This window comes from Diabrotica undecimpunctata, chromosome 2, assembly GCF_040954645.1.
Source record: "Diabrotica undecimpunctata isolate CICGRU chromosome 2, icDiaUnde3, whole genome shotgun sequence".
Classification (NCBI taxonomy): domain Eukaryota; kingdom Metazoa; phylum Arthropoda; class Insecta; order Coleoptera; family Chrysomelidae; genus Diabrotica; species Diabrotica undecimpunctata.
Window position 1 is genome coordinate 168,051,522 of NC_092804.1, and position 21,564 is coordinate 168,073,085.

A 21,564-nucleotide genomic window follows, 5' to 3' on the forward strand; every position below is an offset into this window, starting at 1 on the left:
GTTCGAAAAGTATTGCAGTATCATTTAAAATGGTGACATATCGCATGGGTGTAAGTTGTTGTAAGGTAAAATTGTTGAAATGTATTGTATTTTTCTACAGGAAAACAATAAAAGCCTTTATCATTGGCGTGTATACCTTAATGTATATACGGGAATGAAATATATTTAAATTTGCTTGAAATAACATGTTAAAAAATATTTCTCCTAAAATAAACCCATGTTAATCACATATAACCATTTCTACTTATCGCATTGATATGAACCCTTTCCGTTTCTCTGCAAAGGTGTTATTTAAAAGCACATGAAGCCAAGTTATGTCATAAAATAAATGAAGTGGCCGCAGAGGCAGACGGTGATGATTAATGAGATAGCCAATAAGTGCTTTAACTCACCTTTCTAGTTTGTCCACACACGCATCCTGGTAATCGTGAATCCATCGAACGGCGTTGAAGTGGCAAACCTGTCTCATATCTTCCGGCAACTGTTCGAGTTCGGGGAAGATGAAGTTGTCGATGATGGGGATGATGTTACAATTAGCTGATAAAGCTGCACATATTTCCTTAAAAAAAAAAGATATAAATATTATAAATAATTAATATAAAAAGCAAATGTTTTAATAGAGATTTTGAATCTCTTATTGTATTTTTAGGACAACAGAAAAACCTGAATTGACAGCCGTGTGAATTTAGTAAAAGATCGGTTTTCGAAACATATTCTGTACGAAAAGATATTAAAATTCCGAAGATATTTAGATTGCTGTAAAGTGTAACCCATTTTTTAATGGTTTACTTACCCTATGTACCCAGTCTTTTCTTTCAATGTCTCCTATACATCTTTCTAGAGCATTCGGCGTCAGTACCAACAAGAAGTGTTTGGCTTTTTGAATACTCTGTAGAAGATTGTTATCAAATTTTCCGGCTTCAAGTCTCTCCACGTCGATGAAGACACTGAATCCTCGGAGCTGCAGGTGGACTTTGAGTAAACTGGCTAGTTGGGAACCATTCGACCGTCGGTAACTGACAAATACGTCTAAAGATTTGTCTTGGTTGTCTTCGTTCATACCGTTGGCAAGGCCATTTTCTAATTGTCTAATACCTACAAAAGTAATTTTATGGTATTACAAATAGACGATACGACATTGTACCATAAAAAAACAAATAAATGATATTATGTTTCATTTTTGTATAAGAGCAATTAAAATCAAAACAAAACAAACTTTTACTTTGAAAAAAATACCGTTCCAAATAAAGCGACAAAACAGGAAGTCTGAGGAGAAAAGTTAAAAGTTAAAATTATTGAGTCTTACCTTCCATTATCCTTAGTCGGTGAATAGAATTACTGATTCCACATTCGGATAATAACTGGTCCTCGGATATATTTCGTAGGTAATCCTTTTTGTCAAGCCCAGCATTTAAGAAACTGTAAGTATATATAGAGAATTCGAGTCCCATTGATTGAAGGAAGTTGTTGATATTGGATGTGTCTCTAGAAGTATAGTCTGCCATCTTTTTTAGCTGTTGAAGTTCTCGTGTGAACCTGTAAAAGTAAAAATAATATATAAAAGAGAGGGGCTTTCCTTTTTTATTAGGCTACGAAATGCTTATTTAAATTAAGAGCCATCCGTCTTGGTCTAAGACTCTTAGTCTAAGTTTTTTCAGTAAACAGATTGCATCGGATGGATATAAAAGATAATAGGACAGGTGTGAATGTTAACTTTAACAAATGCACTATTACCAGAACCTCAATCGGCAAATCTCCAGACAGTCGTACTACAACTGGATCATCATATGATGAGATTTGTGCTGCAACACAATTGTGTTGCAACGAGAGGCATGGGTACAAGGAGAAAGTGTTGCATTTATAACTTTAGCATGGTATAGGCGCATTCCCATATCGACAGGATATGGGAGTGCGCCTTCCAACTCGTGGAAATAACATGGACATAAAGGCAAGAGAAAACAGAGATGACACCAAAAAAGAATTCCGAAATAAGTGACTCCTCACATGAGTAAACAAGTAAAAATATAAAGGGAACGAGGAGGGAGACGATTCTGTCTCTATCCCAAATAGGTTTTAACGATCACAATCAGAGATCTATAGGAGATCCTTCTATAAGGAGATAAGCTTCATTTGATGCTGTCACAATTCACCTTCATTTATGATTGAAGGATTTGCTACTAAACGTTTCCTAAAGTTAAAAGAGAACAAATGCTGATGGGCTGATTGCTCATATTAAAAGAGTATACTGAGTAAGGGTGAACTTTCTGCTACACGACAATGCTCGTCCACGGCTTATTTGACCAAAAACAATTTTTAAACTATCCAGGTAACTTAGAACATACAGTTCCAGCTACCAGATGGTAGCTTCCAGCGACCAGGTATTTACCAGGTACATATACAGATAGAAGGAAGCTATTCAGTAGTACTCTTGTGTTTCTTTTCTTTATTTCAGACGTATTTAACAAGATACAGGGTACAACCGAACACCGTCCAGTAGCTTTCCGAGTTAGCAATGATATTAGATATGATGTAAGGCATCATTACATTATTACAGTCCCCGAAGGTAAAAGGCGAAGATGTGGGGGTGACAATTGCAATAGTAGGTGACGAACAATGTGCTGCAATTGCAATATTGGACTTTGTATAGATCGTTTTCAAATGTTTCATAATCAATAGTTAATTTTTATAAAAATAATTTTTTTTTTTGTGTATAACATAGGTTGTCCTAACGAGCCCATATGGGAACAGCTATTTTTAAGCATCTTGTTTTTCCTAATAAAAAAATATTGTCAAAAGTATGTTGTAGGGTCTTATTTTAGGCATTATTATTGTTAATTTCTAAAATTTTAAGAAATTTTTTTTCTCGGCGTTACTGGGTTAATATTGGCACAGTTATAAAAAAATAAAAGTAAAGTAAATTAAGCTACTATGTGAAGAGTAAAATTGTTAAAAAATTATACTTGTTTGCCTTTATTTCGGTATCATTAAAACTAGACTTGACTATTAATATAGTAAAACATTACTAACCGTTTTCTTTTTATGCCATTCGTTAAACCAATATCATCCCTAAGATTTTCTTCTGTTAGCTGCAATAACAAATCTCCATCAACTCTGCTTTCTACGAAACTAATCGAAACTTCTGGGAATCCTATCTGTTTTACCCACTCCTCAACATCCTCCACAGACCATAGCGGCACCTGTTGACTTAATTTATGAGGAACTTCCTCTCCGATGAGCCTTAAGGCTTGAGCTGCATATTTCGAGGCGACGGCATTAGGACAACTGGCTACTTTTTTTAGGGATTCGATAGCACCGATTTCAGAGAACATGTTAGTGTTTCCCTGCTGTTTCTTTATTCCGGCTTCCATGCAGAAATGGAAGGCGGCTAGATTGCTAGCTTCTTCACGTTTTGAGCTTAAGACAGGAACTAAATTTTTCAACCAGGTTTTACTTTGCCCATGAGCGTGAGCTAGATTTGATTTCGCGAATTCGGAAGGATTGTGTGTAGTTACGAAAGGTTCTACTAGGCCAAGAGTACCAGATTGCAGGACTTCAGCTTCGATTTCGGGGTTAGCTACTAATACGGTTATGGCAAGGCATGCGTAATACTTAATATTATCGTCGGTGTGGAATGCTAATGGGAATAACCACATCGGAACTTTTCGCTTTATCATAGCTTCTTGATTTTCGGCACCGCCATATAAACTAAGGTTTGCTAAAGCTCCAGCACAGTGTCTTAAGGTTTCTACGTCACTTTTTCTGCATTCGAATAATAAAGCGTCCAAACCACCGAGCCTAACGACGTCGCTACACGTTTCTTCACTGTGCTTAAACAAATGCTCCAATATTCCGGTTCCTACCCTTGAATGATCGACAGAATTTGAAATTTTTGTGCAGACACAAGCTACATTTACAACTTTATCTAGACCGTGTTCTACTACATGTGCTCTATTTTCAGCCGTAAGGCACTGCTCTAGTAATTTAGCGCTAGCAAATTGAAGACTCTTATCCGATTTTGTACAGTTCTGCATTATCAGATCCAATCCACCGCTGTTCCGTAGTGCGTTGCATAGAGCATAGCCAAGTTCATGACCATAGGTCGGTACTGCCCATGCCTTACGCATGACATCATTAATTTTATCTAACACTAAGGGTGCATCTTTATTTTGATCTAGTTTTTGAAGGCATCTAATAGAATCGTCTAAGTATGTAGAATATTTGTGTTTTGCTCTTTCAATATCGTGGACATCTGAAGTGGCTGAGAGACTTTCGAGATCTTCTAACGATGTGTTTAATATCGTTTCTTCAGGTGTGCCATTTAATAAGTGAAACTGTAAATATAAAACATTTATTAATATAAAATTATTACTATTAATGAATGGGAAAATCGGGAAAGGGTATTGGAACATTGGAAATACAGTACGTAAAATCACACGCGAGTTATTAATTATTGCATATGACCCAGGTCGGACTGTGAGGGATTGATAGAAAAGCTTTTGGTCCGTAAGGATATATACTTGAGATATTTCAACAGGGTAAACTGCCTTACATACAGAGGTAATTTTAATGGATATCTCGATCAACCCAAAAGACGATATAAAGTGATACATAATGATTTGGATATAGAAATGATGCTGGGAACCAGAAGTAGACATGGCGATTATTAAATATTATGTTTGTAGCATATTTTTTCACGCTTTATATCATAAATATTCCGTTGTCATAAACATACTAATTGCGTCTCAAAATCTGCGACGAGAATAAACAAAATCTAATTGTTTATTTACCCAGCAAAATTGCCTCGGGATAAAGCAATCGCTATCTTTTTTATAGTAATTTTAAAAGAATAACTTTTTTGGAAAGATTTCCGGAGTGAAAAGTTGAAAATGTAAATGTCATTACAATCAATTCATATAAATATGATATTTGACTTAGACCTGCAACTGAAAACGGTTTCAGAACATTTTTATGACGATTATATACATTCATAATACATTCTTTTAAAAATAATAGAATAAACTTAGTCACATTATTATTCAAGTACTCAAAATCAGTCTTAAATATATTATCTCATGACAAAAAAGAAGATATATGTAAATATAGGGACTGCAAGGTAATCATAAAGCTGTGAGCCAACAGCATAAGTTATTTGTGCTGGATATATAACTAGAATGCGAAACAATATCAAGAGGATTCCATTAAATAATGACAAATATTTTGGGGTCACTTTCAACTTTCAAACAATAGGAAAGGAAGAAAAGAGATAAAAAAACAAGTGAACAAAACATCAATAGAAAAATAAAGAGCTGAATTTACAAAATAATGATTGAGTAGAAATGAGATAAAATGCTGACATACGACCAGGCAATAGAGAAAATGATGCTTCTATTTCAACTATGGCATATATTTATTTAAAAATTACCTGTCTTGTTGCATTGATCTTTGCCGATGTGCTAAGACCTTTCGAAGAAGAAGAAGTGTATATGTGGCTTGTGCTAGAACTGTGTTGTTCTTGATTGTAAAAGCCGCTAGCTGTAACAGTCTGCCTTTGTTGCTGCGATTCCATGGCTGTTCTCTCACTACTGAACTTGTCTGTTGTAACTTTCATGTTTGTTTGAGCCAGGTTTTTGGACTCCTGTTGACTGAGATCTCCAGCTTTGAGCGATCTAGCTTCCTGCAACAAATTAGTGAGGTTAGGTATCAAGTTAAGTTGTTTGTATATGACGGGTTACGATTATTAAATAAATCTATTACGTAAAAGTAATTTAGAAAACGAGAAGTGTGGTGTTTAGCGATTACTTGGATTATATTACCTGATAATTTTAACTTTTGTAAATTGATATTAAACTAAAACACACCTAAAAAAGATAGTTAATAATAATATTGTTGTAGCACTGAAATATTTAACTGTACATACAAGGTGAATGTGAAGGGGACAAAGGTGAAATAGCTATTAAATAAATAGAATAATAAAAGAGTGGGACAACTTGAATAATATATCATTTATTAAATTACTCGCTTAATAAATAGGCAAATAAATTGTAAACCATCACAAATTATTAATTAATTTTTAGCACCTTGTGTTCAACTACGTAACATGAACACAACGAGTTGTGTTAACAGGGTGATTTATAATGGCATATATCTATAGAAGCTTTTAAAATCTTGTAGAAGTTGTAGCTGAGATCTACCATCAAAATTGTAGATAAGGAAATGGTTTGAATAAAAGTTTTATAATGGGGTAGTTTATGAAGAAAATGAAGACGCTTAAAAATAACTTACTTTGTAAATTTTTGTAAAAACGTGAAAAATAAAGCAAAATATACAAGAAAAAACAGAATACAACAGCTGATAAGCCTAGACACCAATAGTAAAAGGATGATGGGATAACAGGAGAAAGATCTCAGAGATATGATAACGTGTTTATACACGTATACGAATAAGTCTAATGAGTCTCTCTGAACATCTATAAAAGTAAAGAATATGTAACAATAGCATCCATGGAAGTAGCGTCAATCTTATACCTTGAATACATAGAAATGTTTAAGTTTTTAACATATATTTAATAATTATAAGTAGTTAGCCTAAGCAAAACAAAATATATGGAGTCACAAAATCGAATCAACATGAGAATCTGAAGGTAGACAATCATACCTACAAATATGCCTCCACTCCCCACTAATTCAGGCAATTATAACGTGGTGGGATATTTTTTTGTGTATAGTTGAAATTTATAAAAGAAAAAAATATGAAATAAGGTTCATTTTATGGTCTGCAGTCTGAGTACTTTCATTGTAACTTATAATTTATAATTCTAACAGTATTTTCAATATTCATAACCTCACTTCTTCCAAAGCCACGTTTTCGATTTTATGCATGTAGGAATCTTACAAAACTTAACTAATTTTAATAATAATTCTATTTCACTTTATCCTTGCCATCTGCTATTTGTTTAATTGTCATTTTGTAAAATAATTGGCAAGGAAGTTAACCCCCTTTGATGTCTCGATAATACACCCTGTGTTATATTCTAGTTTATGGAGTAATTTATGGAATAATTTATTAAAGAACCCGATGGATTAAACACCTCTGCAGCTGTCTTCAAGATCACTCAAGTATTATGTAGAACTACAACGCGTTCCATCAACTTGAAATCTGCTCAACCATCCAACCACCATCAGGAGCCATCAACAACTTACCCTGTCAACCACATGCAGCCATAAGTATCAATTTTAAATTTGTTTATTGTAAAGCAATAGGCAGGGTTTGCTTGTACAAAATATTATTATTTTGTTTGTTTTATGCTAAATAAATATGATTAGTTAATTCATTGTTTTATTTGCTACCAACTGAATGTTCATTGTTTAATTCATAGTTTAAGACAAGACGAATTCACACTTGAGAGACTGAACTAGGCGAAGCATAGACGATAAGTGCCCATAGTTAATTGTAGAAACTTTTCTACCCCTTAACGACCTCATGGACCATTGTACTTCATCCACCTTGTACAATTAGGTGGATAAAAGAAGAGATAAGCGACGAGTTCAGCACTGAAGCTACAGAGTGGTCCCCAAACCGTCATTGTCGCCAATTTTTGTACTTATTCTGTTCTTCAGGTATCTTCTGACCATTGTCAATTGCTTTTTGTAAAGCTTCCTAAAAGCCCCGATTCTTGTCGATCACTTCTTGGACTTCTTACACTCTTGCAGGTCAATGGACGATATCCCTGGCCCAAGTCATCACAGATCCTGATGGCATAGTTACCTAAGTGGTCCAGTAGTAGTCCATTATCCATTTACAGCAATCTCTATTTCACATCAGTAATCTGAATTATTTGTAAGAATATTCTATTGTTCCGATATTTCTAGCACCTGTTATCTCTTTGATGCTTTTCGTATAGGCTAAGGTCTTCTAATTCCTTGCATCTGTCGGATAGATCTCTCTCTTGTCTCTCGAATTTTCTTTCTAATATTTCTCTGGCTTTCTTTGTATTTATCCAGGTCTTTTGCTTTATTAATTTTCTTTGTTCTTCCACAAGTTCAAGAATTTCTGCTGTCATCCAATAGCTTCTTTTTTATTTGTGGATCGAGCGATTCTTTTCCAACAGAGACTAGAGCAGCTTGAGCTTCCTCGCATTTACGATAAACATTTATTGTTTTTGGCCTTACTTAAGCTTCTAGAGCAGTTTGAATTTTATGCCATTCATGGCCAACATTTACATTTTTTTCATTGTTTTCCCTTTTTGATCTTGTTTATGTTCTTTCATAATTCTGAAATACTTTATTGAGTTTATAAAAGCAGTTGTCATCGCAGAAGCATACAGTTTATTTGTGTATATCACTATAGACGTACTACATTAAAAAATATAAATTATTGATCATTATTTATAGCTGAAACGCCAATAAAATGGTTGTAACTTATTTTTGATTAACTGAATTCTGCAATTTAATGGCGTTTACTGTTTCCAGCAAAAATATTTATTTCTGCGATTAACATAAACTTCAAATTAATTTATCGTGCGTTGAGTTAAAATTGGATAATTGCCTGAAATGAATATTTGTTAACCTAAATTCCCGCTTTTCACTAACATTTTATTAATAGAGTAGTTGAATAATCTTTGTAGAGTGTTCAGAAAATGCAAACAAAGAAAACGATAAGTTGTACACAACGAGCAAGCGACTGAGTGTGTATTTTCAGTCGTAAAATGGGTTCTTTTATAGTTTTATATTTGAGAAATTATGGGAACATCCAAAGAACTTTGTTTTTAATTTTCACTGACTTTTTACTCATCATCACTATATTTTTTTTCCGAAAATAACAATGACTCTTTCAAGTCGGAGACAATTTTTATAAAAGAAAACTCAAGAACACCAATTGAAGAGAAGGAAATTATTATGAATAAGAAAAATGGACCAGCTTCCCGATCTAAAGAACTCCTCATATAACTTTTAAAACATGGACCAAACTCGCTACTACAACTTCCTGCTTTTGTTTTTAATTGCTTTTTAAGAGGTAAAGAACTGTCATAACAATGGAAGAATGCCTAAAAAAAAGTGTACAAGGACTCTTCGCCTTCAATTAGTACAGTATAATATATGGGTTATCAATTTAAACGTGTTCGTACAAGCCTTGAAGATCATCCATGTCAAGGGTGTCCAAAAACAGGAACAACACCATAAATCGTAGAAAAAATACAGGATATCGTATTGGAAAATCGTCGAGTGACTGAAAGAGATTGAGTAGAAGCCATAGACATTCTATTGGGCAATATAAGTAATATTTTGACTAAATTATTGGGTTTCAGAACACTGTGTTTACAGTGGCTGCCGCATTCGCTAACAATGGAACAAAACGCAAAAAGAAAACGCAGGAAGTAGATTTTGTACGTCGATTCATCACTATGGATGATACTTGGGTCTATTACCATAATCCTGACTCAAAAAAAATGCTAAAGAGTGGTGTACATCTAGTTCTTCGCCTATGAAACGAGTTCGCGTCCAGAAACCAACCAAGACGATATTAGCATTATTTTTTTGTTATGCGAAAAGAATTTTGTTTGTGGATTACTTGCAAACTGGTAAAACAATAAATTATCAATATTATTGTAACGTTTTAGATCAGCTGTAAGAAAAAAATCGTTAAGAAACACCTGGTTTACAGAAGAAAAAAATTCTTTTTCATCAGGGCCTAGCACCCACTGTGCCATATGAGCATTTTGAGAATAACTAAAATTCATTAACTAAAGTTTGAATTGTTGGAGCATCCACGGTATTCGCCAGATTTGGTCCCTAGCGTCTTTCATTTGTTATAGAGACATGGAACAGCCTATTATAGAGGATAAAGTGTAACACACTCTGTCTTCAGACTTTACAGTAATATTATAAAAGAACGAATGGTGAATCGAGTTACATGGGGAGGACGTGAGGAGATCAAAGTAGTTTTCGTGATAAGGATGATATAAGTTTGAATAAAAAAAAAATGGAACAAACCATAAACATATAATACAAATATACTGAGCGTTACAATACAGACCCGTTCTCCCATTGCGACAGAAAAGACTGAAGTAAACCAATCTCTGCATCTCGTTATAATGGGCCGGATTTATCGACTACCTGATCTAAATGACCAATGGGAAGAAAAGTTGATAAAGTATCTGTAATCACAACCCGGCAACAGTGTAGTCGATAGAACTCAATTATAATTTCTAAGAATTTAGCGCTTAGAATTTTAGTATTGTGTTATAAACCAATAGAACAATAGAACATTAGAGGTCCGAAACAAGAAATTTAGGCAGCATTTAGGGATGAAGTGAAAATTTCTATACAAAAACTAAAAATTAGCAAATCCCCAAGCAGTGATGAAATCCCAGCAGTCGTTTAAACATGGCGGATAACAAATATCCCACGACATGGGCAATACAGTTTGGTAAGACCTGGTCACAGAAAGAAATGCCAGAGAAATGTAGCCTAGACTTGATATGCCCATTTACCAAGAATAGAAACCAGGTGAATAACCCTTCTGAATACCGCTTATAACATATCTAGAAACATATCTCTTGAATATCAGACATGCCAATCTACCATTAACCAGATCTTCTTAATCTGGTTAAATCTACAATTATTTTTTACATAATTCTTGAAAAAGCTTTAAAGTACAACATGGATCTCTACTACTACTTCTTTGTCAACTTTAAAGCAGCATATGATAGAATCGTAATACCAAGTCTGTACAACGATGCTAATAAACTAGGGATTTTAAAAAACTCTTTCTGCTAACGGCGCTGCAACCCAATTAACCCTTAGCAGCAAATCAACGAGGTACATTATAGCTATAAAAATCTGATGCCATCCACCAATCTGTTCAGAACATAGTTAATAACATTAATCGGAACAATTCAAGCAAATACTTAAAATTAATATATTATATTATTGGTGTATTTATAAAAAAATATTGGTGATGATTAGCAAACAAAAAATTGGATATTTTTATTGAAAACTAAAAATATATGGCATCGCTGCAATTTCATAACCAATACATTGGATAAAAGTTGCACTGTCACCTCAATGATGTATCAGTCGATGTCGTCGTTACATGAAGTTAAACCTTTTTGTTTTAGTATATTTATATAATTAACTATGCAAAAAAAATCTAATAAATATTAAACCAAACAAAAGCTATGAAAATGTTTAAAACACATATGATTTTTTTTTAATTACGAACTTGATTTTCTTAAATATCAACAGACAAAATTTTACAACCACTAATAAATTATGTTTATGTACATAAACATATCTTACATCATTAATCAATTGAAAGTTCAATTTTGGCGGCAAATGCATCCTAGTTTTAACCTGTTTTTGTTGATCACCATCCATAATTCTATTCTTCAGTGCTCCTTCTTTAACTGACCAAGGTGCAGACATGATCCAAGGGCACTAATAAAGTTCCACATAATTTACACAACACAAAATCACATGGCATCAGATTTATGTTTGTACAAAAAGATGCACATTATCCATACAGTTCACACCATTTGGTACCGGTTGATTTGTAGAGATCGTTAATAATACGCGTGTTATTTTCACCTCCAATTTAGACACCTTCTAATATTAGAAACTCACTGGATTCTCTCAAATATCACATCATGTAAATACACAAAGAAAATCTCACTTTTTAACACATTGGTTTATAGAACTTTCGGATTGTAAGCTTGTGCATTGGCCAATAATATAAAAAAATGTATTTATTGCGCTTTTTATATCTACAAATCGCTTGATCGGTTGCTAAAGACTGAATGTTGTTTAAAAATAAGAGTGATCTGCTCCTTTGGACCAGTGCCATCACTAAATGTCTACGTAAAGTATACACCCAACGTCAGAATGTGTGATATATATTTTGGTTCTCGGGAGATGAAGTTTGTATCCATATTTTTCATAAAACACGTGAAAAAATATTTACAGTCTTTGAATAAGAAATATAGTAATTGTGATTGTTTTGGTTACTGTGATGCGATAAATGAAGTTGTTGAAAAGTAAAAAAAAATAAATAAGAGTGAAATTAATTGAAAAAAAAATTCTAGAGTAGTAGTTCCTCAGATTTTTTGCAAATATCTCTTGGAAATAAACTACAAATGGTAAAATAATAAACTTTTTTAAAATTTATATTTCAAGTTCGAGATCAAGTCCAGAGTTTTCAAAATACATTCAACTTTTAGAATAAACCAACTGTTTTGTTACCTTGGGAACAAATCAAACTAATTTTAGACATTTTATTACACCTTTTCCATTTTTTTGAGTGAAAAACAAGTATTTAAATCAAATATTTACTCTGTTAGAATTGTATCCAGATATTTTCCTGGTTGTAAGACACGTTTTATTGTAAAAGTGGCTTCCAATCTCTCTGCAAGTCGAAACATCGATAATAAATAGATTATTTTACAATTTGTAGGTTATTCACAAGAGATATTTGAAAAAAAGTTCGCTATAAAGTATTGAGTAGTTTTGGTAAATTTCTCTCTGTAGATTACTTTTCGTAAAACGCTTTCAAATCCGTTTTTTATTACAGCATATTATTATGAAATAACGCTTTGGGCCGTAATTTAATTGACACTATCGAAAACACGAATTCCGTTAAAAATAGGAAAAGTACTGAAATTGGTTTAAAACATTTTGAAAAGAGCTGGCATAAAATAATAGAAAAAACTTATGGAAATACCCTAGAAGGTAACAAATTAACAATAAGAAAACCAAAAATATTAACCCTAAGAACATTTCACCTTTACACTAGTATCTTGCCGACTATGGAGCTGAGTGGTAGACATGTTTTCTACGAAGCATCTAACCTTATGTTGCTGTTTTAATTTTAGGCGTGCTGATGAGACTTAAGCCACACATACTGCTGCCAAATGACCAAGAGGGCGGCATTATGCAAGATAAAGGCAAATTATACCGTGTCCAAAACTGAATGGCAGTTGCTTGTTAAAAAGGTCTATCAGGAAGGGTCTACTAGAAGCAACAAGGCACACCTCCTTTCATATTATGGCTTATACATAGATCGGAAGCTGTGTAGGTATGGATCTTAATTTTTTCCATAATCGTGCGATTAGAATGGACAAAAGTATTAATACAAAAAGTAAGGGGTGCTCTAAGAAAGACCCAGAAACTAACAACACTAGTTCCAAAATTGATGTTCATGAGACTTAGCAAGAGTTGCAAGTTTGCTAAGCAGATTGGGTCTTCTAGAAGTACTTCCGAAGACAAAATTAGAAAATACGAGCATAGCTGCAACTTCCTTTCTATAAGATTGTCATGGAGACAATTTATTACAAAACTGCTCCAATGAGGATCAAGACAGCATTTATTCCAAAGAACTATTCGGACTAAATATTATTCAATGATGAAATCGGTCAATAAAAGATACTCCAATTAAACTTATCAATGGATCTCCATGTGCTCCTCGATATAAAAGAAGTCGACTCATTGACGGGTACTTATGGGTTGATATGTGCTCATGAAGAGTCATTTAATATCACAAAGGGCTCTTTTGAAGAAGAAACCGAGTGGAAAAACGTTAAAGCTAAAGAACTACCTAAATATATTAGATAAGTAAACCCACCTGTATTAAAGGAGCCATTCTGTAGCTTCCCCTAGAAAATCTAAAGGGTTTTTCCAGGTGCACTTCGAACATTTATACCTGTTTTTAATGCTCAATTACTTTTTAAACTATATAGGTATCCTTGGAGCACTCGCGAAAACTTAAAAAATCATTTGATTATTTTTGACACAACATTCCACAACGTAAAATGTAACCAAACTGATCACGAGAGATGAACGTTGTTATATAAATTTGTACTCTATATTAGTCACGTGTCTGGATCATTTTGAGTGTAAAAGAATTCAATTATTCATATTCGGAAAATATTTTGTTGTTTAATAAAAGCAGCAATGGTTTACTAAAAATTTTAAGTATTGAGTTATGGTGCATTGCTTTTTGCTTTACAACCACAGTAGAATCTCACTAATCCCGCACCATTCGCCCGCGCATACCGCTCCACGTCATTCAACACACACCACGTATGCACATCAAAAAGTCTAACCCCAAATCTTGTCAAGTAGACGTGCGTACAGATTTCCCTGTTGTTTTAAGTGAGAATATTATAGTTAAAAAAGTCGTGTAAACAGAAACATAAGACTCTAGCTTTGAAAGATAAAATGGACATTTTAAAAAAGTTCTGATAGTGGAGAAAACGTGTCAATTGACAAAAGAATATGTATGTATGTATACTATACACGATGTAAAGAAGAAGAAAACAAAAGATAGATTCATGAAAGAGCCGTTCTAAACACATTCCTGTATCTGGAGAAATTCTGAACGCAAAAGTAACCGAATTTTATAAAAACATTACAAAGAAAGATGATTTTTGTGCCAATGTTGGCTGGCTGGTGTCATCGCGTGCCCTTCGTCGTGGACTAATACGCACTCCGATGCGAATCGCCTTGTCTCAAAACCTCTACAATTTTCACTATTGGGCAATTGACCTGAAAATGACCATATCGAGAAAAAATTAAATGTATAAATATGGGACATTTTCAAGTCATAGGCTAGTCTTGTCGGCTCCCATACAAGGTCTCCTATACGCTGGGAGCCCTTTTCCGGGGCTCTGGTCCCGTTTTACTAACCTAGACTCTTTCCTGAGCCTTTTTTCACCTTTAAAATGTGTTTTTATTTCATTACCAATGCAAGAATTAATAATAATCCACTAAAAATAAAATCTACGTAGAGCATACTTCGAATTGGATGGTCAAAGTTCCTCTGCTAGTAGGCGCTCACAACGAAGCGCCTAACCTCGCTCCAACCATAGGATCGTACCATATTATCGATCGCCAGGTAAAATAAATGTATTATTTTAAACGCGAGCGTTCACTGTCACTGCTATGCTCTAGGCGAGGATAGGATGCGATGGTCTCCGTTATGAACATACCCTAAGGCAGCGAGGAAATGCATGAGCGGTCGTAGTATTCCAGGCCCTTCCTTATCTGTTGCTGATACTGGATAAATTTAAAAAGCAATTTGGTATCCATCCGTTAACTATATTGAGCGAAAAATTGTCAAGCATCGAATCTGTAGCACAGCCATTTATCCAATATTTTAAAGAAAAAGTAGAAGAACTAGGGTTTTCGTCTTGACCAAATCCAAATACAGACTAGAGTGGTGTGTTTTGGAGACTACTGCCCAACAAAACATTCGTATCGTGTAAAGAAGAGAGCAAGATGGAATGACATTTATGTCGTGTTCATAGTTCTACTGGAACACACAAGTGGTATTTGTTAGTGATTCGTAAAGCTAAAAATTCCAGATCTTTCAAAAACTTTTTACGAGTCTCCTACAAGAACCAATTTATAAGTTGAGTCACAAGAGAGGTATTTAGTGAATGGTTCCATAAAGTCTTTGTCCCAGAAGTGAAGAACTTCATGAAAAGATTCATCTTGCCCATAAAAGCTTGACTTGACCTTGACAGTGGTCCAGGCCACCCAAATAAATAAGAACTTAGATAAAATGATGGTAATATCCAAACCATCTTCCACCAAACTACACACCTTTATTGCAGCTTATGGATCAAAATGGTATACAAAAAGTAAAGACCTTGTATAAAAATAAATTGCTCGTTCATAATATTTCTCATAGTGGTAAGAGCGCGGAGCCTCAAAAAATCTAATTTGAAAGATGTTTATGAATCACAAGAACTAGAAACATGTAATTCTGAAGAAGAAAGAGAAAAATAAATCATCGAGACCAAGAGACAATTATGGGGCACGTGGAAAAACAACAGCTAAATAATTTGGACACGTAATCTGACCGGAGGAAAAGTGACATAAAAAGTTGTGCTATTTATAGTCGTGGTTTTGATTGGAAAATATTTCGTAGATTTATAATTATAATTCAAGGAAATCCCACGAATTGTATTAAAAATACAATGCTAATTAAGAAAATAAAATAAAACGCAACAAATGCAATTTTTCAAGGTCATTTGATATTAAGTATAAATAAAACATGTCAAAACTTGTTTCGTGGATTTTTATACAGTAATGTGTGCTTTAAGAAATGATTTCATAGTAGCCACTTTTTACAAATAAATATTTTACATAATATTTTGCAATCTAAGATTATTTTACGAAGACTTAATAATGTATATACTGGTTCTTCTTTTATTAATTTCTAAATATTTCTAAGTCTCCTTTATCGCTCTGTAGCCGTTCATAATCCACATTATGTAGCTCATTCACTTTCTAATGTAGGCATTATTTTGTTTCTAGAAATCTGTTTTTTCCAAGAAACATTTCTTCACTCATCATATTTAGATGTGTATCATTTGGGCTTAGAGAAAAAATCCCTTCAAATTCCTCCTTTTGATAAATTTGATGACGTTGGATTCCAGGGGCTTATGTCAATTTAAAAATGAATTTGAAGACCATACGTAACCACAGTCGGAGCCTGTTACATTCTATCGACATATGATGTATTCTTCTTCTTAAAGTGCAATCTCCTCAATGGAGGTTGGCTACTACAATTTTAAACTCTTCTCTATCTTCAGCTGTTCTTATTAGCTGTTCAAAATTTAGCCCTGTTCATTGTCGGATGTTTCTGAGCCACGATAGTCTTTTCTTTCCTAGGCCTCTCTTTCCCTCGATTTTTCCTTTCACTATAAGTTGGGCATATTGGTACTTATTATTTCTCAGTATGTGGCCTAGGTATGATGTTTTTCTAACTTTTACTGTGTTAAAAAGTTCTCTTTCCTTGCCTATTCTATGCAGCACTTCTTCGTTTGAGGTATGCGATGTCCATGAAATTTTGAGTATTCTCCGGTATTCTCCGGTAATTTACGGTTGATGTTTTAAGGGTCCACGTTTCAACTGCATATAGAAGAGTCGACCAGACGTAGCATTTTGATAAACGTAGTCGAATTTCGAGTTTTATTCGAGAATCACAAAGCAGTTTTTTTATTTTTTCGAAAGATTTTCTGGCCTGTTCTATTCTCGATCTTATTTCTAGATCAGGATTTAGGCTGCTATCGATCCAACATCCCAGGTACTTAAATCTATTGACCTGTTCTAAAATGTGCCCATTTATTGTGCAAGGTTGAGGTACGTTTTGGTTTTTTCGGATTGACATCACTTTGGTTTTTTTAATGCATACCAAATTGCTCACAGGTCGAGTTGGTCTTGTCGATGAGTCGTTGTAGACCTAAGTCGGAATCCGCAATTAACACTTTTTATCGGCGTATCTGATACTGTTGATATTTACGCCATTCACATTGACTCCATCCTTGGAATCCTCCAATGCTTCTTTAAATAGAAACTCGGAGTAAAGATTAAACAGCAGAGGCGACAGAACACATCCTTGTCTAACTCCCCTCCTAATTTCTACTTCTGCGGATGTGGAACCTTCGATCCTAACTCTGGCGTTTTGGTTCCAGTACAAGTTTTTTAAGAAGTTGATGTCTTTTCCATCTAAACCGACTTCTTCCAAACGTTCTAATAGTAGGTCGTGTCTTACTCTATCAAATGCTTTTTCGAAGTCTATAAAGCATATAAATATATCTTTCTGTTGGTCGTAGCATTTTTGGGCGAGAGCTAGTAAACTGAACAGGGCTTCTCTCGTTCCCATGCCGGCTCTGAATCCAAACTGATCGTCTTCGATGAATATTTCGCACTTTCTATAGATACGATTATGTACGATTTTTAGTATTGCTTTTACTGCATGACTTATAAAGCTTATCAGACGGAACTCATTGCAGTGTTGTGGGTTTGGCTTTTTTGGTAGTGGGATGAATATTGACTCCAGCCAATCTTGGGGTATTTTACCTGTATCATAAATGCGATTGAATAAAAGGACAAATATTTCGATATTTTCTTCACTGATTAATTTTAACGTTTCTGGGTATATTCCGTCTGGACCTGGGCTTTTATTTGTTTTAAGATGATTAATTGCATTTATGATTTCAGATTTCAGAATTGTTGGCCCTTCGTTGTTATTTTCCAATCTTGGTTCTTCTCGTATGTCGTGAAAAAGAATTTTAATGTAGTTTCCCATTCTTTCAGTTTATCTTCCGTTGATTCTAGCAGTTTGCCATCCGTGTTCAGCATGCTGTGAAAAGTCGTTCTCTTGGTAGTCGAAGTAAACTCTTTTACCTTTTTATGTAAATTAAAAAAAATCGTGCCTTTGTTGTAGTTCTTCTATTTCCACGCATTTTGTTTCCAGCCATTTCTCTTTTGCTTCGGTTATTTTTTTTTCGAATTATTCTATTTAGTCTTTTGTATTCTCCGTCCTTGCCATTTTTTCCTTTAGATTCTCTTTGTTTGTTCATTAATTGTAAAACCTCTTCTGTCATCCATTCCTGTTTGTTATTTCTAGGTGTTATATGATGTATAATCGACAGAAAATTAAATGAAGAAATAATAGAAAATATTTCCAAGAGGAAATAGACAAAAAGAAATGTTATTGTTGTAGAAAACAACAATTTGGCTCTACTCCGTAGGCAACCACAGTAACTTCTATCAAATAAAAACTAATACGTCGTCAACTCACCTCTGAAAACATTGCTAAAATGCTATCATCCGCCAGATGGCACCACGTTTTCTGTCATTATTGTCAAATAATTATTATTCCAGGTTTATTTCTGTTACAAAAAATCTCACTTTTTTTTATCTGTAAACGAGTAGTCACCTGCGTGAAATATCCGCAATTAATCCGGCGTAATTGCCGTAAAATCTGTGTTCAATTGGAAGTGGCTATTTAAATTCAATCCTTATCCAGATCAAGATAGCCATGATTTAAATTTACAGAATTTTTTAATGCCGTTAAAAAATATGGGTTTAGTTTAAATCAAAATAAATGTCACTACAATCAAAGTTATAAATATTTTGGGATATACAATAGAAAACTCTACAATGAAACCTGATTCAGACAGAGATTGAAGCCTCTACTAAATTTATTAGTTCCTAATGATTCTAAAAGTCTTCAGAGGGTACTTGGAACGTTTTCACATTACTCAAAATGGGTTAATAATTTTTCAACAAAAATTAGAGGTTTATAGATTGCAAGAAATTTCCATTAGGCTCACACTTGGTATTTGCTCTTGAGGAGTTAAGAACTGATATAGCTAATGCACTTCTATGGATAATTGATGAAAAAGAAATTCTCGTTGTTGAAACAGATGCATCTGAATTTGCTATTGCTGCCGAGCTAAGTCAATCTGGTAGATCCGTTGCTTTTTTCTCACGTACCCTCACATATTCTGAACGAAAACATCCTGCAATTGAAAAAGAAGCATATGCTTCCGTTGGAGCATTAAAAAATGGAGACATTATCTCCATGTCCATGTCCATTTGATCCGACAAGTCAAACAACAGTTTCATTCGTGTTTAATAAAAACCATATAAGTAAAATCAAAAATAAAAAAAATTATGCGTTGGTATTTTACTAAACTGCTATTAAAACAGACCAAAATTCCATTAAACTTGCACCCAAGTATTATTGTTGTCAGATAGTTTTTGTTTTCGTTGACAGAAAAGAAGCGTTTACATCAATATTTCTATATATTACATAACATAAACAGAGTATGTTACATTATATATTATTATAAACACTATTTGTTATTATTTTCTATTTTTTGTTTTTTATTTTTACTTGTGGGACACGGTTACGTGATTTTCAACAAGCTCCTGATCTAAATAATTATAAACAATTTGATAATGGTTTTGTACACTTCCGAATTATATCAAACAACGGATTACGTATACAGAGCTTGATGTGTTTATTATAGAATATTATGTACGTGCCAATATTAAAATTTTCCAAGAAATGAAACCGAGTTATGAAATTTTACTATGGTTTTTACACACTTCTTAAATAGTATATAAATCATAATTGCGGCCAGGCTCTTATGATAAAATCCTTAAAATAACTTATGAAGAGTTACTTTCGATGACTAATTCATTCATCTTTATTTTGATTGAGTACGAAATTTTAATTGACGTAGTAAAACGATTTGTCGTGAATCATTTTTGCGGCTTTGGATCGTTTATAACCCATTATTTAACTAATTTACATATATTAAAACATAAACAAGCTTACAAAAGGATCCTGGTAGGATATTAACTGCCGTATATGGTCAAAAGTTTTTGGGTTGGTTTAAAAAAAAATAATTTTTAGGGAAGACAAAACTAAATCCACAAAATCCAAATTTCAGCAGGACAAAATCCAAAATTAAAATAAGTTATCGTGAATAATATACAAGAATACAAAAAATTAATAATTACAAAATAAATAATTTTGAAAACAAAACAACCATTTTTGAAAATATTGATTATTTAATTCAGTAGTTAAATAAATTAAATATTTAGTTTAAGTTTTCTCTTATTTTAAATATGTTATGACATTCATTCGAAACGGATAATATGGTAAGTCGGTTCTGGACACTTGGAAAAAATACTGCACAGAAAATAAATGAAAAACTTCTAATAATAATCACATCATAGCACTAGAAATCACACCAACAAACCTAGAACCAGATCTGAAATTGATGAGGCCATAAAGCACCTTAAAAGAAATAAATCACTTGCTTGCAATGATGTTACAGCCGAGCTTTTGCAGAACATGGGTGAACCTGGTCACCAAATACTGTGGAAACTATACAATCAGATATAATCATAATCGGCAAATGGCCCAGTCATTGGTATACTGCGCTATTTATTATAATTCACGAGAAAAGTGCAACTGCCAAATATAGTAATTACCGAACATAGCTGGATAAACAAATACCACAAGAAGCAGGCTTAGGGTAAGGGCACAAGTTCTCAATATGCAACAGCTGACTGAAAAAGTTCAAAAGAATTCAAAATTCCCAAAATTCTCAAAAAGTAAACTGGAAGTTGTGGAAAATTCTACACGAGATGGGAATTCCTGATCATCAGTCAGCTAGAAACTAGAATAAGAATTAAAAACCGCAAGTCCAACCCTCTTAAAATCAGTAGGAGAGTCCCCCAAGGACGTATTCGATCTCCAAGTCTGTTCAACTTCTATGGGGAATATAATATAATGAGAAAAGTGCTTGACAAATGGAATGGCAGTATCTCTATCGCAAGCAAAAAAATCTCGAACATTAGATATGCAGACCATACAACTCTAATAACTGCATTGGAAGAAGAAATATCAATCCTGCTACAGCTAGTGAAAACCGAAAGCAATAGATGTGGTCTGTGGATCAATACACAAAAAAATATGATAGTCAATTATTCTAACTCACTGCAAGTCAGTGAAGCCTTGGACCAATTTGAAATGGTTAACGAGCTTAATTAACTAGGGTCAGATGTTAGTTATGCAGGCTTTTGTGAAATCAAATTCGCAGGAGAATAGGTATGGTCAAAATTGAACACCAAAATGAGATTGGTACGTGCCGTAATTTTTCCTATATTCAGTTAAGGGTTTGATACATGGACAATGAAATCAGTCGATAGGAAAAGAATTGATGCCTTCGAGATGTGATGCTGGAATAGAATGCTTGGG

The 21,564-nt window shown here is 33.7% G+C and overlaps 1 protein-coding gene across 9 annotated transcripts in view; it reads right to left on the bottom strand.

Moving 5' to 3' along the window:
* Positions 1-21,564, bottom strand: part of Sarm (sterile alpha and armadillo motif) — a 368,252-nt gene that overhangs the window by 7,088 nt on the left and 339,600 nt on the right. For all 9 annotated transcript variants that reach the window (XM_072523938.1, XM_072523936.1, XM_072523939.1 and 6 more), the window contains 5 exons: positions 5,423-5,674; positions 3,028-4,331; positions 1,307-1,536; positions 794-1,095; positions 393-559 (listed from right to left, as the gene is read on the bottom strand). In XM_072523938.1, coding sequence (XP_072380039.1) covers positions 393-559; positions 794-1,095; positions 1,307-1,536; positions 3,028-4,331; positions 5,423-5,674 — 2,255 coding nt within the window. The remainder of the gene's footprint in view (positions 1-392; positions 560-793; positions 1,096-1,306; positions 1,537-3,027; positions 4,332-5,422; positions 5,675-21,564) is intronic.